This window comes from Ranitomeya variabilis, chromosome 7, assembly GCF_051348905.1.
Source record: "Ranitomeya variabilis isolate aRanVar5 chromosome 7, aRanVar5.hap1, whole genome shotgun sequence".
NCBI classification, from domain to species: Eukaryota; Metazoa; Chordata; class Amphibia; order Anura; family Dendrobatidae; genus Ranitomeya; species Ranitomeya variabilis.
The window spans coordinates 148,252,004-148,275,397 of record NC_135238.1 but is presented as its reverse complement, the minus strand read 5'-3'; the positions used below and the strand labels follow the sequence as shown (position 1 = coordinate 148,275,397).

The window sequence follows — 23,394 nt, the reverse complement described above, 5'->3', positions numbered from 1 at the left end:
TCTCTTCCAGAGCCCTCATCCTGTCATGTGCTCCCATCCTGCACCCCCATGCTGTCATGTGCTGCTCCCATCCTGCGCCCTCATCCTGTCATGTAGTGCTTGCATCCTGCACTCACATGCTGTCATGTGCTGCTCCCATCCTGCGCCCCCGTTCTGTCATGTGCTGCTCCCATCCTGCACCCCCACTCTGTCATGTGCTGCTGCCATCCTGCACCCCCGTTCTGTCATGTGCTGCCCTATTCTGTCATGTGCTGCCCTATTCTGTCATGTGCTGCCCTATTCTGTCATGTGCTGCCCTATTCTGTCATGTGCTGCTTCCATCCTGCACCCGTTCTGTTATGTGCTGCTGCCATCCTGCACCCCCGTTCTGTCATGTGCTGCTCTATTCTGTCATGTGCTGCTCCCATCCTGCGCCACAGTTCTGTAATGTGCTGCTACCATCCTGCACCCCCATTCTGTCATGTGCTGCCCTATTCTGTCATGTGCTGCCCTATTCTGTCATGTGCTGCTCCCATCCGGCGCCACCGTTCTGTAATCTGCTGCTCCCATCCATATGCCCCATACGCTGCTCCATAAAGGTTGATGGCCCCCATAAGATGCTCCATAGTATATGCCTCTCATGCTGCTCCATAAAGGTTGATGGCCCCCATAAGATGCTCCATAGTATATGCCTCGTATGCTGCTCCATTATGGTTGATGGCCCCCATAAGATGCTCCATAGTATTATATGCCCTGTATGCTGCTGCAATTAAAAAAAAATAAAATAAATAACATACTCTCCTATCATCGCTGGGCGCCGAGTGCTGGGGGGCCTGAGCAGGCGGGGACACTGGCGCGCTGTGGGGGTCAGGTGCTGGAGTCGTTGCTAGCTCAGGCCCCCGGCCCTGATCCACTGCTGCGTGCCGCTCCGTCTTCCGGGTCCTCTGGCTGTGACTGTTCAGTCAGAGGGCGGCGCGCATTAAGCGCGTCATCGCGCCCTCTGAACTGAACGTCACAGGCAGAGGATGTGGAAGACAGCGGTGCGCAGCGGTGGAACGGGGATAGGTGAATATAGAATATACTCACCCTACTGGCACGTCCCTGCTTCTCCGTTGGAGATCGCGGTGTGCGTTCAGTGCTTACGCATACCGCGATCTCCTGAGCTGCGTCACTCTGTGGGGTCCAGACTGCGCCGGCACTTGCACAGTCTATAAAGGCTTCGGACAGAGTGACGCTCCCACCGTTATATTATAGATATTTTGTATATTCCACTCTGATGATCTCCCGGAGCACCATCAAATCTATTATCAAATGGAAGGAACATGGCACCACGACAAACCTGCCAAGAGAGGGTCGCCCACCAAAACTCTCACCTGGGGCAATCAGAGAGGCAACACAGAGACCAAAGGGAACCCTGAAAGAGCTGCCGAGTTCCCAAGCAGAGACTGGAGTATCTGGCCTGATGACAACAATAAGCCGTACGCTCGATAGAGGTGGCCTTTATGGAGACATGGGCAGAAAAAAAAAGGCTTTACTTACAACACAAAAATTGTAAGGCTCGTTTTAGTTTGCCAAAAGTCGTGGGAGACTCTTCAAATGTGTGGAGGCAGGTTCTGTGGTCAGATGAGACCAAAATATAACTTTTTGAGTACTAAGGTAAACACTAGTGATGAGCAAATATACTCGTTACTCGAGATTTCCCGAGCACGCTCGGGTGTCCTCCCGAGTATTTTTTAGTGCTCGGAGATTTCGTTTTCTTCGCCGCAGCTGGATGATTTACAGCTATTAGCCAGCTTGATTACATGTGGAGATTCCCTGGCAACCAGGCAACCCCCACATGTACTCAGCCTGGCTAGTAGCTGTAAATCATTCAGCTGCGGCGATGAAAACTAAATCTCCAGCTATGGTCCCCGGCTGGATCTAAAAATATAGCCGGTTGCCATTGTTCAGTTTGGCTGATTCGGGCTGCTTCCCTTTAAGTGTTCCACTCCCAGGAATATTCCTTTATCCAGTCTGATTTGGATATAGACGTCAGAATAGCATTCCTTAAGGGACAGGTTTCTGGCCTTTCCATTCTTGGCACACCCTGAATTTCTGTAAGGCCAGTTTCACAGATCCATTAAATATGAACCATGCCTGTGTCAGAAGGTCAGGTATTCGGGCTGGCTATTGCAATCTGAACACAGCCAGTGTTTCACAAATGTGTGAAACCAGCCAGAGCTAAGTCATTCCTTCAAGTGGTGGTCCACTGTGCCCCTCAATACAAGCGTCCTGGTAAACCGTGGGATTGGAACTTTATTCTGTCTGTGCTACAAGATTCCTCTTTCAAGTCAAACCGCTCCACAGTGTGTCTTACAGACTTCATTCCAGAAAAGTCGCTCTTGTGATGGCCATCATCTCCATTCATGTAGTCTCTGAGCTAGTCCCCCTTCCATACTCACAATCAGGACAATGTTGTTGATGCACTATTCTTTTTCCCCAAAGGTCATTTTCTACTTTTTATCACAAACCGTGCATCTGTCTTTTTTTCTCCCCTCCGCCAAATACTAAATCCATGGGAGCATTCCCTGCATGGTGTTTTTTTGGTCAACCAGTGTTAAAATGCTGATTGAGGCGCAATTTAAAGGAACAGGAGCTCAACTTCAGCAACATTCTTGTAACAACTCTGCTGGCATCACGGCATGGCCTCTCATCTCTCACACTATCTTACCCACTGCTCCAGGCCATGATGTGGTTTCTGTTTCTTGCCAGCTCCATATTCTGTTCCTCTGCTCTCTGCATGCTTCCTGGCTGTGTGTATAGGGGGGAGGTGCCTGAACTCTCTGGTTCTTATAGGAATCAGGTGCACCTGTTTAATCTGTTCCTGACCAATTACCAAGAAGCCTCCAGTATTTAGTGCAGCTCCACCCAGTGGACTGGGCCTGTGCAATGTGTTAGCTCAGTTTGTGTTTTGCTTCTGAGTTTGCCAGGCCTTGCTCTGTGTTACTCCCTCTCTGGAGGCTTTTCTCAGTGGTCTTGCCTTGATCTTGTTGTCCGCCCTCCAGGAGGCAGAATATCCTGGTCCCTGTGTCTTTGTTCTTGTCTTGTTCCATTTCCTTGTCTGTGGCTTCCTTCCCTGTTGTGTCTTTCCTTGTGTTGTCAGTCTGCTTATGCTCCTCACTCTTGCGGCTCTGCCTGCTCTGTACCTTTGTGGCTTTTCCTCTGCTCCGCACTCCTGCGGTTCTGCTCCATTCTACTCTGCTTAGCTTCTGCAGCTGCAGTAATCTCTTGCTGCAGCTCCTCTCTGCATTCCTTGCGGTTCTGCTCTGCTGCTGCAGAAACCTCTCGCTGCAGCTCCTCTCCACATTCCTTGTGGCTCCGCTCTGCTTAGCTTCTGCTGCAGTAATCTCTTGCTGCAGCTCCTCTCCACATTCCTTGTGGCTCCGCTCTGCTTAGCTTCTGCAGAAATCACGCTATCTCTTGCTGCTCTTCCGCTCCTATCTGCAGCCTTGCGGTTCTCTTCCTGTGTGAACAGGTCCCAACTTGTTCCTTCATTCTCCTTTCCTTCTGGCTTGTTTCCGTACCTGCATCTCCTGTGTGAACAGGTCCCAACCTGTTCTTCATTCTCCTTTCCTTCTGCCTTGTTTCCGTACCTGCACCTCCAATGTGAACAGGTCCCTACCTGTTTCTTCATACTACATATCCATACCTGCACCTCCTGTGTGAACAGGTCCCTACCTGTTCCTTCATACACCACACCAACCAGTCCTGTGTTCTCTGCCGTGCCTGCCAGCCCTGTGTTCTCTGCCGTGTCTCTGCCAGCCTTGTGTCTCAGCCGTGCCAGCCTACTTGTCTGAGTTTCAGCCGTGCTCTTGTGCCAGTCCTGCCTGATGCCCGCACCTGTCCTAGTGTTCCTGTTCTCCAAGTGGGATCAGCAGCCACAGCCAGACTCCACCCTGGAGTAGCACCTGGCAGCTGCCTGCTGCACAAGCCTGACCTCCCCATCAGAGGCTCCAGTGAAAACCCAGGCAGCTGTCATAGTCACGCCCCTTCCAGGGTAGTCTGGTTTGTGGCTCAGTGGGGCCACAAACCCCCCGAGCTCACACCCACCAGTCAGGGCGTGAGCGTGACAATTCTTTTTCCCAATCATGTACCATCAGGCCACGTGCCTTGGCCATACTGAAGAATGTGGCTAAAACACATAATGAATGTGTTGCTTGACATGCTAAATGTTTTTTGGCTAGGAATCAAGAGTGTTCAGCTTAGTAACTTAGCCCCATTGTATGTAAAGCCGCCCTCAACAATACAAGTGCATCAAAATCTGCATTATGTGGTATGTTCTGTGCATTCTAACACACAGTGCATTTCCCCTAGTGTTGAAGTAGCTCGCAAAGAAAGAGAAATGCTTATGCTGGAGACTAATAAGAGATTCTGTGCTTGGCCAAAACTATTCAAAACAATATCGTAAAATAGCAATTAATCCATTTATTGTCATATTACTTTGCTGAAAACTATGGGTTCAGGAGGAAACTGAAATCTTGACTGGGCTCGTGTTCTGTTGGGGATGCACCTCTGTAATAGAAGAAAGAGACCTTAGACTTCTACAACAGTAATAATTGAAATTTGAATAAAGTAAGCCTATTAAAGAGTTAATTTACTCCTGATTAGTGTATACTGTATAAGCTTGCTTAATTTCAACTGCATTTTTTTCCAAATTGCTATCTAAGATTTAGAAAATAAATGGAATAATAGTGTAATCCTTAATATGTGTAAACTGCATGACTGAACATTACCTTAAAAAGAGCCGGGCTTTGGTTCGCCCAAGAAGTGTTGCCTTCGCTCCCTCCACTAGTAACATGCAGCCCTCCCGAAGAGCCTGCAGATATGATGAGAGCATTTACACAAAACTTTATTTTAGTTATTTTCTACTGACAGATAAACGTAAAGTGGAATAAAAAATTATATATTTTTTCCACTAAAATTTTAATGGCTCCACAGTTTATTATATTACACAACTTCTAAACAAGGTAATACCCCAAAAGTGCCTGGAAACTGCGGTATAGGCACATGGCAGCTTTTTGGCGTTTGAAACACAAATTTGGCAATAATAAATTATGGAAGCCATTTGTCATTTCCAGGGGCTAAAGAGATGCAAGAATCACTTTTAATAGATTAATGCGGACCTATCTAAAAACTACCCTCCTCCAGGAATTAATCTCAGGGTGTAGTGAGCAATTTTACACCACAAGCGTTTCCTGGAATTTTACAACAATCGATAAAGCTCAAAAATATTTGTTTATGGCTAATAAAAAGAACCCAGTAATTTATTAATCCACTTCTCTCAAGCACGGCAATACCACATATATGGAAGTACACTATTGTTTGGGCACACAACAGGGCTCAGAATTGGTCACCGTTTTGCTTTTAGAGCAAAGATGTTGCTCAAATAGTTTGTGAGAGCCATTCACAGAGCCCCTAACGTGCCCCCATTTCGGAAATTAGACCCCTCAGGGAATTCATATACAAGTAGTGTGACTATTTTGACCCAACCAGTGTTTTCCAGATGGATTTTGCATAGTAAAAATTGCAGTTATGCCATTTTAGTGTTCAAAACATTATATCCAACTTGTGTTTGGAACATGGATACAACCTATTTTACCATTGAAAGATGAAATAACTGAGTGGGACATTTTTTGTGGGATGGGTAGAAGCTTTTATTGCTACCATTTTGGGGTAATTAAAGTGGAACCATAATTTTTTTTTCATAAATGATTATTACATTTGAAAAAAAATGAACATTTGTAATTTATCTTATCAGAAAATCTGCTTCTTTCTCCCGCTGGACTGATCTTTCTTTTAGACCACGTTCACACGTTCACTATTTGGACAGTATTTTACATCCGTATTTGTAAGCCAAAAATCAGGACAGGAACAATCAGAAGAAAAGTATGTTAGAAACACGAGTCGTGTTGAGCGATACCGTCCGATACTTGAAAGTATCGGTATCGGAAAGTATCGGCCGATACCGGCAAAGTATCGGATCTAATCCGATACCGATACCCGATACCAATACAAGTCAATGGGACTCATGTATCGGACGGTATTCCTGATGGTTCCCAGGGTCTGAAGGAGAGGAAACTCTCCTTCAGGCCCTGGGAACCATATTAATGTGTAAAATAAAGAATTAAAATAAAAAATATTGCTATACTCACCTCTCCGACGCAGCCTGGACTTCAGCGAGGGAACCGGCAGCGTTGTTTGCTTAAAATTTGCGCTTTAACTTCCTTACTTGAAGTCCCGGCTTGTGATTGGTCGCGCGCCGCCCATGTGACCGCGACGCGACCAATCACAGCAAGCCGTGACGTAATTTTAGGTCCTTCAGGATTTTAAAATTACGTTCCGGCGTTGTGATTGGTTGCGTCGCGGTCACATGGGCGACGCGACCAATCACAAGCCGTGACGTCACGGGAGGCAGGACACGCGCGCAAAAATGCGCGCGTGTCCTGCCTCCCGTGACGTCACGGCTTGTGATTGGTCGCGTCGCCCATGTGACCGCGACGCAACCAATCACAACGCCGGAACGTAATTTTAAAATCCTGAAGGACCTAAAATTACGTCACGGCTTGCTGTGATTGGTTGCGTCGCGGTCACATGGGCGACGCGACCAATCACAAGCCGGGACTTCAAGTAAGGAAGTTAAAGCGCAAATTTTAAGCAAACAACGCTGCCGGTTCCCTCGGTAAGGTGCAGGCTGCGTCGGAGAGGTGAGTATAGCAATATTTTTTATTTTAATTCTTTATTTTACACATTAATGTTGTTTCGATACCGATACCCGATACCACAAAAGTATCGGATCTCGGTATCGGAATTCCGATACAGCAAATATCGGCCGATACCCGATACTTGCGGTATCGGAATGCTCAACACTAAACACGACACCACGTCTATATTTTTCACCCACTCCTGATTATGGCTTACAGATACTGAACATGTGAATGTGGCCTTATGAAATTCTCAATTCATGGATAGAATCTGTATTCAATGAAGACAGACTTTCCAATTACTGAGATAGCAGTTTGTGCTTGTATGGAGAACTATAAATGTTGTTTCAGGAGATCCTGCAGCAGAGTGTTTGATTCTTCCTCTAGTTTCTCCTTCTATAGAATTTTTAAGCACCACTGTCATCTCATATCTCACAAATACAGATTTTACCCATAAATTAAGACTGAAAGATCAGTCCAGGAGGACATATTAAAAAGTTGCTGTATTAAAGATGAGTTTGAGTTGCTCAACAGGTTTGGCAAAATTAAAGATGGCCACTTTGCTTTTTTTTTTTTTTTTTTTTACGCCTGCTACTCCTCTGAGTATAGCTTTTTTTGTTTTATCTGAATCCACCATGTGGTCCCAGAGATGAGAATTTTTATTTAGTGCTAGTTTTGCTGGTGTTCACAAGGGTGTGTGGCTCGCAGGATTCTCTGGTGGCGAGTCTTTAGGCTGAACGACATTATTACAATATGAGCAAACATGTGTTAGGGCTGTTGAACAGCCACGAGACATGCAGCAGTGGGACTCAAACATAGTATTCGAGCACGCCAAAGATACTCTATTAGCACACGAGCATGCTCGGATAACACCATATCCAACCACGCTCGCTAATCACTATCAAAACGTTCGTAAAAGTCCAATCAAAATATAAAATTAAATAACTAGATCAATAAATAGAAAAAAAATTAAATAAAAGGCGATCAAAAAATCCAGGGCTCCGTGAGTGACATCCTTCTAAGCCAAACGAACCATGGTCTTCTGGGCCAGAAGGGACCTATGAGGACCCCACTCTCTCCCTCTTCTCTGACCTTCCTCAACACTGCTGGGATCAGACAGACTTGAGGAAAGGCATACGCTAGACCGAAGTCCCAGTTGTTCTACTTTGTGAGGGTTCTCTCTCGGGTTCAGAGAACGAAATTTCTCCACCCTTTTTGTTCATATTGGTGGCAAAGAGATCGATCTCTGGATGACCCCACATTGCTTCATTCTTGGTTGAAAACTGACCCATTCAGTCACCATTCTCCCTGACACACCTGCCAGCAGCTCCGAAAGTCTGCCTTGAAGTTGTCCTTCCCTTTGATATGTAGGGCAATGACTAGATGTTCGCCTCTGCCTGCCCGAAGCTCCTTCCTGATCCACATCAAGGTCCTGGAGCGAGTACCTCTCTGATGGTTTATATATGCCACCATGACCTGGTTGTATGAGAGTACTCTTACGTGGTGGCCCTGCAGGTACGGTAAAAACTTCTGTAGTGCTCTCACGACTGCCAGAAGTTCCCACATGTTCAAGGATTCCCTCTTTTTGTCTGGTGACCAATTTCCCTGGACTACCTGGTTATCTAGATGGGCCCCCCATCCTCTGGAACTGGCATCTGTGGTGATCACCCTGGAGATGTTGGGAACCAAGGGACGCCTTCTTGGGCCGAGTCCAACCCCTTCCACCAATGAAGGGAGTGTATCCTTCTGTACCTGCTGAGATAGCATTAGATAGCCTTCTAGATTCCCCCATAAGGCTCTTTCGCTCTCTAGAATGTACCACTGTAATTCCCTTGAAGGAGCCTGGGCCCACTTCACTGCTGGTATACAGGAGGTGAGAGCCCAACAGGGACATTGCTTTTCTGAGGGTCATCACTGGTTCCTGTATTGCCAAAGACATCAGACCAATTATTTTTTCTAACTTCTGCGCCGGTAAGCGACACTCTTGATGGTCGGAATCTAGGATGAGCCCTAAGAATGTCTGTGACCTTTCCGGATTCAATCTTGACTTTTTCATATTTAAAAGCCAACCTAACCCTTCTAAGGTATTGCAGATTGCTCTTACATAATGTCGACAGTGATTGTATGAACTCCCCACTATGAGGAAGTCATTTAGATAGGGGACATCCAGCCTGTTCTTTTCCCTGACGTGGGACGTGACTTCTGATATCATCTTTGTGAATATCGGAGGTGCTACTGCTATGCCAAAGGGTAGTGCACTGTACTGGATGTGCCATGTGACCCCATCTATTGTTACTGCAACCCTGAGAAATGTTTGGAAGTCCTTTTAGGTGAAGCACTGCCATATAACATCACAGGAAGAGTAGCCTCACTGCCGATTTTATTGACTCCATTTTGAATGTGGGGATTTTCAAGAACCTGTTCAGATTTCTCAGGTTGTAAGAACTGTCAGGTTTCTTTATCAGGAATAGGGGTGAATAAAACCCTCTCCCCCACTTCTTCAGAGAAACCTCTAGTAGAATATTCTTGCTCAACAGGGTCACGATTTCCGACTCTTGCGCTCGCTGTTCTAGCCAAGATGCTCGTGAGGATGTCATCACGAATTCCTCTTGAAGATGCGTGAGGAATTCCAGCTTTAGGCCTGATTTTACAATTTTGAGGACCCAGGGCAGGATGAAATCCTTTCCCAGGCTGGAAGGAAGGGAGAGAGCCCTCCCACCTGGGAAGGGGAGTTACTTGGGGGTCTACTGCTGTCCTGAGAGGGACCACTGAGAGGTCCATCATCTGTTAACAGAAATATAGGGGGCTTCCACGTTACCGGTAGAATAAATGTTCTGGAAAAGAGAAATGGTTCCTCACCCCTGAAAAGAAATTCAACAAATTCTGTGCTCGCAAATGCCCCCCTTCCTTCTGAGCCCCACTGTGCCTAAACCACATTCATTGTCCACATGTTTGGAATTTCTGTAGTGATGAGAGCCCGCCTAATTTACAGGCGAGTGTCTACAGAAGGACAAGCTGGGCATATTATACTGGGCACTATTATGTACAGGCACTACAATAGCAGGTTTGCAATTTTCACTGCCCAATGGTATAAAATTCTGTGACCCACCTGTGGTGTCAATATGATCACTGCACCCCTAGATGAATTCATTGAGAGGTGTAGTTTGGAAAATGGGGTCATTTATGTGGGGTTCTGCTGTTCTGGCACCTCAGATGCTCTTTTATAATAATAATAATCTTTATTTTTATATAGCGCTAACATATTCGGCAGCGCTTTACAGGTTGCACACATTATCATTGCTGTCCCCGTTGGGGCTCACAATCTAAATTCCCTATCAGTATGTCTTTGGAATGTGGGAGGAAACCGGAGTACCCGGAGGAAACCCACGCAAACACGGAGAGAACATACAAATTCTTTGCAGATGTTGTCCTTGGTGGGGTTTGAACCCAGGACTCCAGTGCTGCAAGGCTGCTGTGCTAACCACTGCGCCACCATCTTGGCACCCGCAAACCATAAGGGTATGTGGGCACGTTCAGTAATTTCTTGCAGAAATTTCTGCATCTCTTGGCAGCAAAAACGCTGTGGAAAATTCTGCTGCGTTTTTTGCATTCCTTTTTTCCTGTGCGTTTAACCCCTTTACCCCCAAGGGTGGTTTGCACGTTAATGACCGGGCCAATTTTTACAATTCTGATCACTGTCCCTTTATGAGGTTATAACTCTGGAAAGCTTCAATGGATCCCGGTGATTCTGACACTGTTTTCTCGTGACATATTGTACTTCATGATAGTGATAAAATTTCTTTGATATTACCTGTGTTTATTTGTGAAAAAAACTGAAATTTGGCGCAAAGTTTGAAAATTTCGCAATCTTCCAACTTTGAATTTTTATGCAATTAAATCACAGAGATATGTCACACAAAATACTTAATAAGTAACATTTCCCACATGTCTACTTTACATCAGCACAATTTTGGAACCAAATTTTTTGTTTGTTAGGGAGTTATAAGGGTTAAAAGTTGACCAGCAATTTCTCATTTTTACAACACCATTTTTTTTAGGGACCACATCTCATTTGAAGTCATTTTGAGGGGTCTATATGATAGAAAATAACCAAGTGTGACACCATTATAAAAACTGCACCCCTCAAGGTGCTCAAAACCACATTCAAGAAGTTTATTAACCCTTCAGGTGTTTCACAGGAATTTTTGGAATGCTTAAATAAAAATGAACATTAAACTTTTTTTCACAATTTACTTCAGCTCCAATTTGTTTTATTTTACCAAGGGTAACAGGAGAAAATGGACCCCAAAAGATGTTGTACAATTTGTCCTGAGTACGGCGATATCCCATATGTGGGGGTAAACCACTGTTTGGGCGCATGGCAGAGCTTGGAAGCGAAGGAGCGCCATTTGACTTTTCTATGCAAAATTGACTGGAATTGAGATGGGATGCCATGTTGCGTTTGGAGAGCCCCTGAAGTGCCTAAACATTGAAACCCCCCACAAGTGACACAATTTTGGAAAGTAGACCCCCTAAGGAACTTATCTAGATGTGTTGTGAGAACTTTGAACCCCCAAGTGTTTCACTACAGTTTATAACGCAGAGCCGTGAAAATAAAAAATCCTTTTTTTCCACAAAAATTATTTTTTAGCCCCCAGTTTTGTATTTTTCCAAGGGTAACAGTTGAAATTAGACCCCAAAAGTTGTTGTCCAATTTGTCCTGAGTATGCTGATACCCCATATGTGGGGGGAACCACCGTTTGAGCGCATGGCAGAGCTCGGAAAGGAAGGAGCGTCATTTGGAATGCAGACTTAGATTTATTGGTCTGCAGGCGTTTGCAGAGCCCCTTAGTCCATGAGCCGGGCCAGATATCGGTACCACCCGGAGTGACTAATTTTCTTTGGTATTTTTAGGTAGATGCATGTCTGTAGTTTATTTTTTGATATGATAGCCCTTACATATACGTAGCTTATTAACCCCTTCAGCCCTAGGCCTATTTGTACCCAAGTGCCTAAGCCAATCTGACCTGTGCCACTTCATGGGCTAATAACTTTGGAACGCTTTCACCTATCCAAGCCATTCTGAGATTGTTTTCTCGTGACATATTGTACTTCACGTCAGTGCTAAATGGGAGTCAATATATTTTACCTTTCTATATAAAAAAATGCTAAATATTCGGAAATTTTGGAAAAATCGGCAATTTTTTAACTTTGAAATTCTCTGCTTTTTACAAAAATACTGATACCCCCCATAATAGTTATTAATTTACACTCCCCACATGTTTACTTCATATTGGCATCATTTTGAAAATGAAACCTTATTGTTTTACGACGTAATAGGGCTTATAGTTTTATGCGCAATTTTTCACATTTACAGCAAAACCCACTTTTCAAAGGACCAAGTCACTTCTGAAGTCACTTTAAGGGGCTTACATAACAGAAACCACCCATAAATTACCCCATTTTGCAAACTACACCCCTCAAGCTGTTCAAAACTCATTTTTAAAAACTGTTAACCCTTTAGGTGTTCCACAGGAATTTTAGCAGAATGAAGGCGAAATTTCAAAATTTCATTTTTTTTCCAGATATTACATTGTAATCCAATTTTACCTGCAACCTAGCAAGGGTTAACGGCAAACCCAAACTTGGTTACCCTAATTCTGCAGTTTATAGAAACACCCCACATGTACTCGTAAACTAAAGTATGGGCACACAGCACAGCTCAACACGGAAGGAGCGCTATGTGGTTTTTGGGTGGCGGATTCACTGGAAGAAATCTAGGGGGCCATGTCACATTTGAAGGCTGCCTGAGGTACCCCCACAGTGGAAACCCCAAAAAGTGACCCTATTTTGGAAACTACACCCCCAAGGAATCTTTTAGGGGGTATAGTGACCACTTTGACCCAACCAGTGTTTCACAGTAGTTGGAAACACTTGGTTGAGAAAATGGAAAAAGTGCATTTTTTACATGAAGGTGTCATTTTAGGCTCATTTTTTTATTTTTAAGAGGTGTACCAGCAAAAAATGCACCCCACTATTTGTTCACCAATCTCTCCCGAACACAACAACACCCGATATGTTGTCGTACACTGCAGTATTGGGGAACGGCAGGCCTCGGAAGGGAAGGAGCGCCAAATGACTTTTGGAGTGCAAATTTTACTGGAAGAAATCTAGGGGGCTATGTCACATTTGAAGACACCCTGAGGTGCCCCAACACACGCACACACACTGACACATACACGTTCTGTGCTGAACAGGACTCTCCGGTCTTCTCTGCAGAGCTCCTATCTCCCTCTGTAGAGGCTGACACCTCCCAGGCTTGTGACTGATCACATGGCCGTGACATCACCACAGGTCCTGTAGTCCTGTACTGTGTGCTGCTGCTGGTAAGGAACTTGTGGAGAGAGGGGGAACAGTCACCTAGCACCAGCGCTCCCAGCTCTAAGAACGAGCGCCTCATGAAGGTGGGCCCCTGCCTCCTCCTTCCCTGCGCGGCGGCCTTTCCCCCCGGCGGCTGTATTCGGCGTATAAGACAACCGCCCTCTTGGAGCCATGTTTTTCATGGCTAAAAAGTCGTCTTATACGCCAGGAAATACGGTAAATAAAATTTTAATGTTTTTCTTTGTGTTTGCAGGTGTTTACTGACTATCTAACGGCATGATGGAAGTACCAGCAAGGAAGAAATCACGGATCGACTGTATCATACACTGCTCTAATGATGACAGCGATGATCTGGCGTCCCTTAAGGATTTGGACTCCTGGAAAACATTGCTTAGGGCTGCAGAGATCAGGCAGCATGAATCAGTCCTGGTAGCAGCTAAGGGCCTTGAAGAAGGAGAAATACCACACATACAATATCACCGTAAATGTCGTAGTATCTTTACAATGAAGAAGTCACTGGATTCTATCCTTGGCAAGGGTGTCAATGTCGAAACAGCAAGCAAAATCTCCATGAGGAAGCTACCGAGGGGTGCCCCCAGTGATAGCAGGGTGTATGCCAAAGTATGTATCTTCTGTGAGAAGTCAAGCAAGTACCTAAAAGGAAAACAAACAAGGGAGCCAATTGTCCAGTGTGTTGAGCTACGAGCAGATGAGACGATCCGCAGAGCAGCGATAAGGAAAGGCACACAGAGAATACTTGGTTTACTTAGCAGAGACCTTGTTGCTGCAGAGGGGCACTACCACAAGTCGTGCTACAAACTATTCACAAAAGATGATTCCCAAGTGGCCTGTAGGTCTAGTGCAGCTGAAAATCAGGTCGAAAGCGAGGAAGTACGCTACGAAGAGGCAAAGAAAGAGGCCCTTGAAGAACTCTTCTTGTATATAAGGACTAAATTGTTCCCAAACCCAGAAGTACTGCCTATGATAAACCTCACATCTAGGCTTGAGAGATTAATGATATCCCGTGGTATCATCCAACTGAAACCATCGACAAAGAAACATGTTCGACGAAAACTTGAAACAGAGATTGGGGAATCACTCCGCTTTCTCTCAGATGAGAAAGGTAAGCTTCTAGTCTATCCATGTAGCCTATCAATGGACGACCTTGTCCGGCAAGTACACAGCATGACAAAAGATCTGCAAGAAGCAAGAGCTGCTAACTCTGGAGATATCGTAACCAAAGCAGCAATGCAGCTAAGGAATGAGATCAAGAAGCAAGATGTGAGTCAGCCATGGCCTCCCAATACAGATCAGAATGTCGTTCCTGCATTAGTCACTCAATTCCTGCAAACCCTGCTTACAGGAGATTGTGAGTGCCAAACTACCTGTGAAAGAGCTCAACGTCTTGCCACATCCTTCGGCAGTGACTTGGTTTTTGCTGTTACCAATGGAAAGACAAAGCCACCAAAGCACGTACTGCTATCCTTTGCAGTTAAGTCTTTGACCGGCAATACAGAACTGATTCGAACTCTGAATCGTCTTGGCCACTGTGTGTCATATTCAATGGCTGAGGAGATCGATACAGCCCTTTGTATCCAGAAGTTGGAATGTTCAAAGGATGACATCCCAATGCCAGCAAGTATCTACCCAGGTGTGTTCACAACCCTGGCCTGGGATAACATTGACAGACTTGAGGAGACACTAAGTGGAGCAGGTACATCTCATAGAGTCAATGGCATTGCTGTTCAGTCCAATGTTGCATGCTCTGTGACAAAGAAAGTCCTGCCAGATGTAACCAAGTCGAAGAAAAGAAGCATAACTCTGACAGAATTAATGCTACCGATATACAATGTTGGGCAGCGGGGAGAGCCACCCAGGATTGAGACTTCGAATGTTAACACTACCAAGGAGGTCCAGGATTCAAAAACCAAAAACCATATCTGGCTTCTGGCTAGAATGTCAGACCATGAGGATCAGACCACCAGCAGTTGGACTGGGTTCAACATAAAAATCCGCAGCGACATTGTAGTGGCCCAGGACACTGTAAGCTACCTGCCCACTATCAATGCTCCTGCAACAGCCATGTCCACTGTGAATGAAGTCTTGGAGCAAACACATGCCATCATGCAGACCCTGAAGCTTAACAGAATTGTGTGTGTGTTTGATCAAGCACTCTATGCCAAAGCTGCCGAGGTTATCTGGAAACAGGAGAAGTTCAAGAACATTATAATTAGAATGGGTGTCTTCCACACAATCTGTAATCTCCTCTCTATCATAGGGAACAGATTTCAGGATGCAGGCCTTAGAGATCTGTGTGTTGAATCCGGTGTAATCGCTGAAGGATCAGTGTCTGGAGTGATGGACGGCCGGAGGTACAACAGAGCAGTGAGACTACACAAGCTGGTCTATGAAGCACTTATGAGGCTTGCATGGAAAAACTTCCTTCCATGGCTAGAAGAAAACCATGCAAGGGACCTTCACCATCTGGATGAAACACTGAAGAACATCACAAACTTTCGCATCAGTGTGTCGCAGGGATCCTTCGAAAAGCTCTTGGATAATGAATCTTGCACACTTACCCTGAAGCTCTTTCAAGTTTATCTTGAGACCCTCAGAAATGAACAACTCTCAGCATTCTGGATGTCATACTTGGACATGGTCGAGACCATGCTGGCCCTGGTTCGAGCTTCAAGAGAAGGCAACTGGATGCTTCACCTAGGAGCAATCCGACAGATGATACCATGGTGTTTTGCCTATGACAAGGTCAACTATGCCCGATACCTAACCTATTACTATGCCACAATGTCTCGGCTGCCCATAGAACACCCAGAGGTCCATGAATACTTCATGCAAGGTGGCTTTTCGGTCCAGATCGGTAGCAAGAATCCTTTTGGACGAATTCCTGTGGACCAGACCATTGAAGAGACAATCAACAAAGACACCCAGACACCAGGGGGCACAAAAGGCTTCAGCCTCAAAGTTGGAGCTGTTTCCAGGTTCTACCTGACATCAGAGTACCGCAGTATGTACTTGAGGCAGCTGAGGGCCCTGGTAGGCCAACAATATACTGACTTCAGCCATTCAGACCTACAGGTGTCTAGGATTAGAAGAGATGAAGCCGATGTCCAATCTTTCGTTCAACTGCTGGAGACAGGTTGGGTGAACCCCTTCAACAAAGAGCATAATGGTGAACTTATCAGTTTGTCAACAGCGACTGTAGCACCACCAGATGTAGCCAAAGACCTTCAAGGGGCATACAGTATAGGAGAGGATGCATATCAAACATTCAAGGATGAGCGTTTGGGTACCGATAAGCCAACTACATTGTTTCATGACAAGATGACGAAGAACAAACTTAAAACGTTCTCTAACATCCAAATGAAGACACGCAGACAAGGTCTTGGCAAGGAGGTAATTTTGAAGGCTGACAGAAACCTATTTGGCCAGATGATACTTGTAGCTGAGAACAGAAAGCTACAAATGAGTGATGTCTTGACTCATCCCCTGGGTCCATTGCCATGGGCACTTGCCAATGGTGATGGGTCTATCCGCAAGACCAACAAGGCTGCCCTCGCAAGGGAGTTGGAGAGGAATGCTCGTCCTGCAGAAGTGATCCCCGAGCCCTCTGCAACCATCATTGATGGGATGAGCCTGGTTCAGAAACTGAAGGGAAACAATGCAACATTTGGCCAGCTAGCAGGCACAGCAATGAGTCGCGCTATCCATGAGGGTGCTAAGAGCAAGCGCATTGATATTGTCTTTGACGTCTACAAGGAGACATCCATCAAAGATACAGAAAGAGTCAACAGATATGAAGGCACAGGGATCCATTTCAAGAACATTCAACATGGGCACAACATCCAGCAGTGGAAAAAGCTTCTAAGTAGTTCCTCCAACAAGGCAAGTCTCATAAAGTTTCTGGTAGAAGAATGGAAGGCGAAACACCACAGGGAGAAGCTTGAGGAGAAGGAGCTGTATGTCACATGTGAGCAGCTCTGCTTTAAGATCACCAAAGAACAGTGGGAAGAGGCTGCTGACCTTAAGTCAAATCAAGAAGAAGCAGACACACGCCTCCTTCTCCATGCTCTTCATGCAGCAGAATCTGGTTACAAGTCGGTCATCATCACTTCGGAGGATACTGATGTCATGGTCCTGTGTCTGGGCATGTGCCACAAAATCCCATCCCACCTGTTCCAGAAATGCGGTACACAGAACCGGACAAGATTCCTGGATATCACCACTCTGAGCCGAACATTGGGAGGCAGCGTATGTGATTCATTGATTGGTATGCATGCATTTACAGGCTGTGACACCGTCAGTGCATTCGCTGGCCGTGGGAAGATGACGACACTCAAGCAGTTGAAGATGAACAAGACATACCAGGATGCCTTTCAGGAAGTTGGTCGTTCATGGGAAGTGTCTACCGAACTTTTTGAGAAGTTACAGGAAATCACCTGCCACATGTACCTGCCAACTACCCAAACAACTGAGGTAAACAGGCTCCGTTATCAGCTGTTCTGTGCCAGACGTGGAGTGGTAGAGTCAAGTCAACTCCCTCCTTGCCAGGACTGCCTTTTCATGCATGCACTGCGTGCAAACTACCAGGCTGCGATCTGGAGGAGAAGTCTGCAGAGCCAGCCATGGGTTGCAAACCCAACAGACTGCGGTTGGATGATAGATAACGACGGAAAGCTTGTTGTCAAGTGGATGCAAGGGGCACCAGCACCAGAAGCTATTATACAGCTACTGTCCTGCAAGTGTGTGCGGTCATGTGAACTTCCTCAGTGTACTTGCCTCAGCAATGGCCTGAAGTGCACAGACATGTGCAGATTACAGACATGCCAGAACAAGGGTACTGAAGACGAGCCAGTAGAACAACAGTCAGATTCAGAGTCCGATGTTGAAGATATTATGGAGTAACATATATATATATATATATATATATATATATATATATATATATATATATATATATATATATATATATATATATATATATATATATATATGCACATGACATGTTCAGTGTGTATTTACATAACTTGGATTAAATTTTGTTACAAATACTACATCTAGTCACTCCGGGTGGTACCGATATCGTCATATTTGGTTCTTGGCTCATGCTAAAATTCCTGTGGAACACCTAAAGGGTTAACAGTTTTTAAAAATGAGTTTTGAACAGCTTGAGGGGTGTAGTTTGCAAAATGGGGTAATTTATGGGTGGTTTCTGTTATGTAAGCCCCTTAAAGTGACTTCAGAAGTGACTTGGTCCTTTGAAAAGTGGGTTTTGCTGTAAATGTGAAAAATTGCGCATAAAACTATAAGCCCTATTACGTCGTAAAACAATAAGGTTTCATTTTCAAAATGATGCCAATATGAAGTAAACATGTGGGGAGTGTAAATTAATAACTATTATGGGGGGTATCAGTATTTTTGTAAAAAGCAGAGAATTTCAAAGTTAAAAAATTGCCGATTTTTCCAAAATTTCCGAATATTTAGCATTTTTTTATATAGAAAGGTAAAATATATTGACTCCCATTTAGCACTGACGTGAAGTACAATATGTCACGAGAAAACAATCTCAGAATGGCTTGGATAGGTGAAAGCGTTCCAAAGTTATTAGCCCATGAAGTGGCACAGGTCAGATTGGCTTAGGCACTTGGGTACAAATAGGCCTAGGGCTGAAGGGGTTAATAAGCTACGTATATGTAAGGGCTATCATATCAAAAAATAAACTACAGACATGCATCTACCTAAAAATACCAAAGAGAATTAGTCACTCCGCTTGGTACCGATATCGTCAAATTTGGTTCTTGGCTCATGGACTACCTAATGTAGCCGAGATGCGAACTCTGCTTCAGGAAAATGGCCGCCGCGATCTCAATCTGCGCACGCGCGGCATCCCGCGGCCATTTTCCTGAAGCCCCGGGCAGCAGAGCGCTCCATCTGCGCACGCGCGGCCACAGGAAGATGGCCGCCCCCACCGATCACCAGGGGAATAGCGCAGATCGCGCTCTTTTTCCACACCTACGTAGTGGATTCGGGCCTTGGGCATGCGCAAACCACTACACCACCAACGGAAAAATAAGCAAAATCTGGGGGAAGAAACAGCGATGTCACCACGCCCTTTTGACCAGACCAGCCTGATTGACAGGCGAAAACGGCGACTTTGGTAACGTATTTCGGCAGCATAGGTGGGGAATCGGGGTCCACAAAATACACTATTGTAATGCACAGCTCAGGCCCTATTTAACAGTATTTTTATCTCATACGGAAAAAAACGGGGTGACAGGTTCCCTTTAACCCTAGCCCTTAGCCGAATGGGAAAATGGAAATAAATTTTTTTTTATTTTTCCCTAACTAAGGGGGTGATGAAGGGGGGGGTTTGATTTACTTTTATAGCGGGTTTTTTAGCAGATTTTTATGATTGGCAGCCGTCACACACTGAAAGACGCTTTTTATTGCAAAAAATATTTTTTGCGTTACCACATTTTGAGAGCTATAATTTTTCCATATTTTGGCCCACAGAGTCATGTGAGGTCTTGTTTTTTGCGGGACGAGTTGACGTTTTTATTGGTAACATTTTCGGGCAAGTGATATTTTTTTTATCGCTTTTTATTCCGATTTTTGTGAGGCAGAATGACCAAAAACCAGCTATTCATGAATTTCTTTTGGGGGAGGCGTTTATACCGTTCCACGTTTGGTAAAATTGATAAAGCAGTTTTATTCTTCGGGTCAGTACGATTACAGCGATACCTCATTTATATCATTTTTTATGTTTTGGCGCTTTTATACGATAATAAAAAATATTTTATAGAAAAAATAATTATTTTTGCATCGCTTTATTCTGAGGACTATAACTTTTTTATTTTTTCTTTGATGATGCTGTATGGCAGCTCGTTTTTTGCGGGACAAGATGACGTTTTCAGTGGTACCATGGTTATTTATATCCGTCTTTTGATCACGTGTTATTCCACTTTTTGTTTGGCGGTATGATAATAAAGTGTTGTTTTTTGCCTCTTTTTTTTTTTATGATGTTCACTGAAGGGGTTAACTAGTGGGACAGTTTTATAGGTCGGGTCGCTACGGACGCAGTGATACTAAATATGTGTTATTTTATTTTTATTTTTTTTAGATAAAGAAATGTATTTATAGGAACAATATATATTTTTTTTTTTCCATTTTTTTTAATTTTTTTTACACATGTGAATATTTTTTTTTTACACACTATAACATTGCCCCGGGGGAGATGGGGGGGGGGGCATCATGTTATAGTGTAAGATCGCTGATCTGACACTTTGCTGTTCACTGTGTCAGATAAGCGATCTGACGTGCACAGCTCCAGGCTTCCCGACGTCTGCTCTGAGCAGGCGCAGTGAAGCCACCTCCCTGCAGGACCCGGATGCCACGGCCATTTTGGATCCGGGCCTGCTGCAGGGAGGAGGAGGTGAGAGACCCTCGGAGCAACGCGATCACATCATGTTGCTTCGGGGGTCTCAGGGAAGCACGCAGGGAGCCCCCTCCCTGCGCGATGCTTCCCTATACTGCCGAAACACTGCGATCATGTTTGATCGCAGTGTGCCGGGGGTTAATGTGCCGGGGCGGTCCGTGACCGCTCCTGGCACATAGTGCCGGATGTCAGCTGCGATAGTCAGCTGACACCCGGGTGCGATCGGCTGCGCTCCCCCCGTGAGCACGGCCGATCGCTATGACGTACTATCCCGTCGAGGGTCAGATAGGCCCAGGTCACCTCGACGGGATAGTACGTCTAAGGTCAGAGAGGAGTTAATGTGTCAAAAACACAGGCAAAAACGCACAAAGAATTGACATGATGCGGATATAAACACATAGCAAATCCTGAAAGAAAAAAAATCTGATCATGTGCACAACACTTTAGGATTCTCATTGACTTTGATAGCATAAAGATTCCATAGCATTTTTGAGCCAATTCTGAGCGGAAAAAAAACGCATCAAAAACGCATCGTGTGCACAGCAGCGTATCAGTAAAATCTGCACTACAATATGGCACACCTTTCCTTCTGAGCTTTGTATTGCGCCTGAAAAGCATTTCCCCGATTACATGTAGGGTATTGGCACGATTGGGAGACATTTTTACAACAAATCGAGGTCCATTTTCTTGGGGCTAAAATAACATTTTAGTGGTAAAATGTAACAATTCTTTCTTCACCACCTAATGGTTTAAAATTCTGTGAGGCACATGTGGTGTCAATATGGTCACTGCACCTCTAGATGAATTCATGAAAATGGACCAAACAATTTGTTGTGACATTTCTCCTGAGTACGCCAATCCCCCATATTTGGGAAAACCACCATTTTTGGTACAGTCGTAATGGTACTGACCTGGAGAATCATGTGCCAGGTCATCTTACTGTACAGTGAACATGGTAACTAAAAAAAACCCTAATAAACAATTGTGGAATCGCACTTCATTGTATTTCATTCAGAACTGCATTTCACTGCACTTGCAATTTTTTACTCACTTTCCAGTACATCACATGTTAAAATAAATGGTGGCATTGAAAAGAACAACTTGTCTGGGAAAAAAACAACAAATCCTCATATGGCTATTTCAACATAAAAATAAAAGTTATGGGAATAAAAAACAAAAATAGGGAAAAAACAAAAATGGGAAAATAGCCAGCTCAGGAAGGGGTTTAAAAAAAATGGACATAAATTGGAAGCACTTCAATAGCCCTGAAAAGATGTGTATAAAATTGTAAGATCTCCTAGGACTGTATCCAACTCCTTTAATGCAAAGACAGCCTGATAATACTGTATACAGCTATGGGGAAACAGATGGTGACTGTGCTTCACTGCTGTGCTGTAACAACCACACATTCACTGTAAGTTTTGCTGATTTATGGCTTTTTCTCTCTATTGCTCAGTTGTGAGCTATAACATTCTCTCACTAGCAAGACTCGCCCCAAAATGCCTGCTGCAATCCCTGCCTCTGCTTTTATACAGTCTAGGATAGTCCTTCAATAATTGGCTGTGTTGTGCCAGGCTATGAAAGGCATTACAAGGAAGCTACCCGGTCATGACTGAGGTCAAGTAAGCCTTCTCAGGCTGCTTACAATCTATTGCAATTTGAAAAAATGGCCGTGGCTATTTTAGTCAAATTGAATTGCAAATTATTTTACTTTGGCAGGTACAGCAAATTCCTAAAAATGCAACACTAATTTGATTTGCATACAATGTGCTCATCTCTAGTAAACATCTGCATTATACTGTACAATCGGCTCTACTACATGTGCGCACTGAACACTTTTACATACGAGCACAGGAGGAGTATCTGGTTCTTCATGATACTGCCTTATCCGCTGTTCTCGTGTCTCCTGGGTAAGGGATATAATTAAAGATAGACTTTGGTTAATAAATCTGCAGGATCTGTTCACTTACATAATATTTAAGTCGAATAAGCAATTTCATATGAGTTACGGTTTTCCTGCAACGCATAGCCAAAGTGAATCTACATACCCCCATATGTTTGCTGTTAGCATCCGGGTCCAGGTAATGTGGGTTTATATTGAACGGTACCAATCCAAGAGCCTGAAGAGAGGGTGGGTACACAATTGGCATGTCGTTGGTGGTGTTGATGCTGATTGTAGCCACATTGGTACCGGCACTGGATCCTATGTAAGGGATTCCATCCTGAAAATTATGTTAGCAATTACTAGAATAAGATAATACCTGGATAGCATAAAAAAGCTGTACACACCTTGACGAAATGTATTTAATTCCTTCACCGCCTAAGGCAGTTTCACCTTTCTGACAGGGCCACATTTTTTAAATCTGATATGTCACTTTGTGTGACTCTAGAAAGCATATATCGTAGTAATGCAGAGACTGTATTTCTGTGACATCTTGTACTTTATGTTTGTGGTCAATTTAGGTTGATATGAGTTGCATTTATTCGTAAAAAAATAATAAATTTGACAAAAATGTAGCAAAAATTCCCAATTTTTAAACTTAGATTTGCTATGCTCTTAAGGGCGCAGTCAGACGGCCATATAACACAGACGACAATCGCATTGTAATGTTCGGACTGGCCAGGGGCCCTCCTGACACAAGTGTGACAGCCTGTATTTCTACATGCCGTCGGCCAGTCCGTGCACTGCAATGCGATCGGCATCCGTGTTATCCGACCTTCTGACTGCGCCCTAAAGGAGATTAGTCAGTGTGATCAGTGTATATGGGCATGTAGATCATAGGAAGTTCAATAAAACGATAACTTGAAACGTGCAATCCGATATCTTATTCCGGAGAAATCTAT

General features: G+C 44.4%; 1 protein-coding gene and 1 long non-coding RNA gene across 4 annotated transcripts in view; both read right to left on the bottom strand.

The window, feature by feature from the left end:
- Positions 1-4,423: 4,423 nt before the first annotated feature.
- The window catches only part of LOC143784141 (alpha-aspartyl dipeptidase-like), a 76,992-nt gene continuing 58,021 nt past the window's right edge, over positions 4,424-23,394 (bottom strand). For all 3 annotated transcript variants that reach the window (XM_077272009.1, XM_077272010.1, XM_077272011.1), the window contains exons 6-9: positions 22,599-22,772; positions 22,397-22,456; positions 4,752-4,834; positions 4,424-4,530 (exon numbers count right to left, since the gene is read on the bottom strand). In XM_077272009.1, coding sequence (XP_077128124.1) covers positions 4,470-4,530; positions 4,752-4,834; positions 22,397-22,456; positions 22,599-22,772 — 378 coding nt within the window. In that variant the 3' untranslated portion in view covers positions 4,424-4,469. The remainder of the gene's footprint in view (positions 4,531-4,751; positions 4,835-22,396; positions 22,457-22,598; positions 22,773-23,394) is intronic.
- On the bottom strand, positions 7,279-20,316 carry LOC143784139 (uncharacterized). The gene is made up of 2 exons (XR_013217720.1): positions 18,930-20,316; positions 7,279-11,566 (listed from the first exon to the last, which is right to left on the bottom strand). It is a non-coding gene; the product is annotated as an uncharacterized LOC143784139 (long non-coding RNA).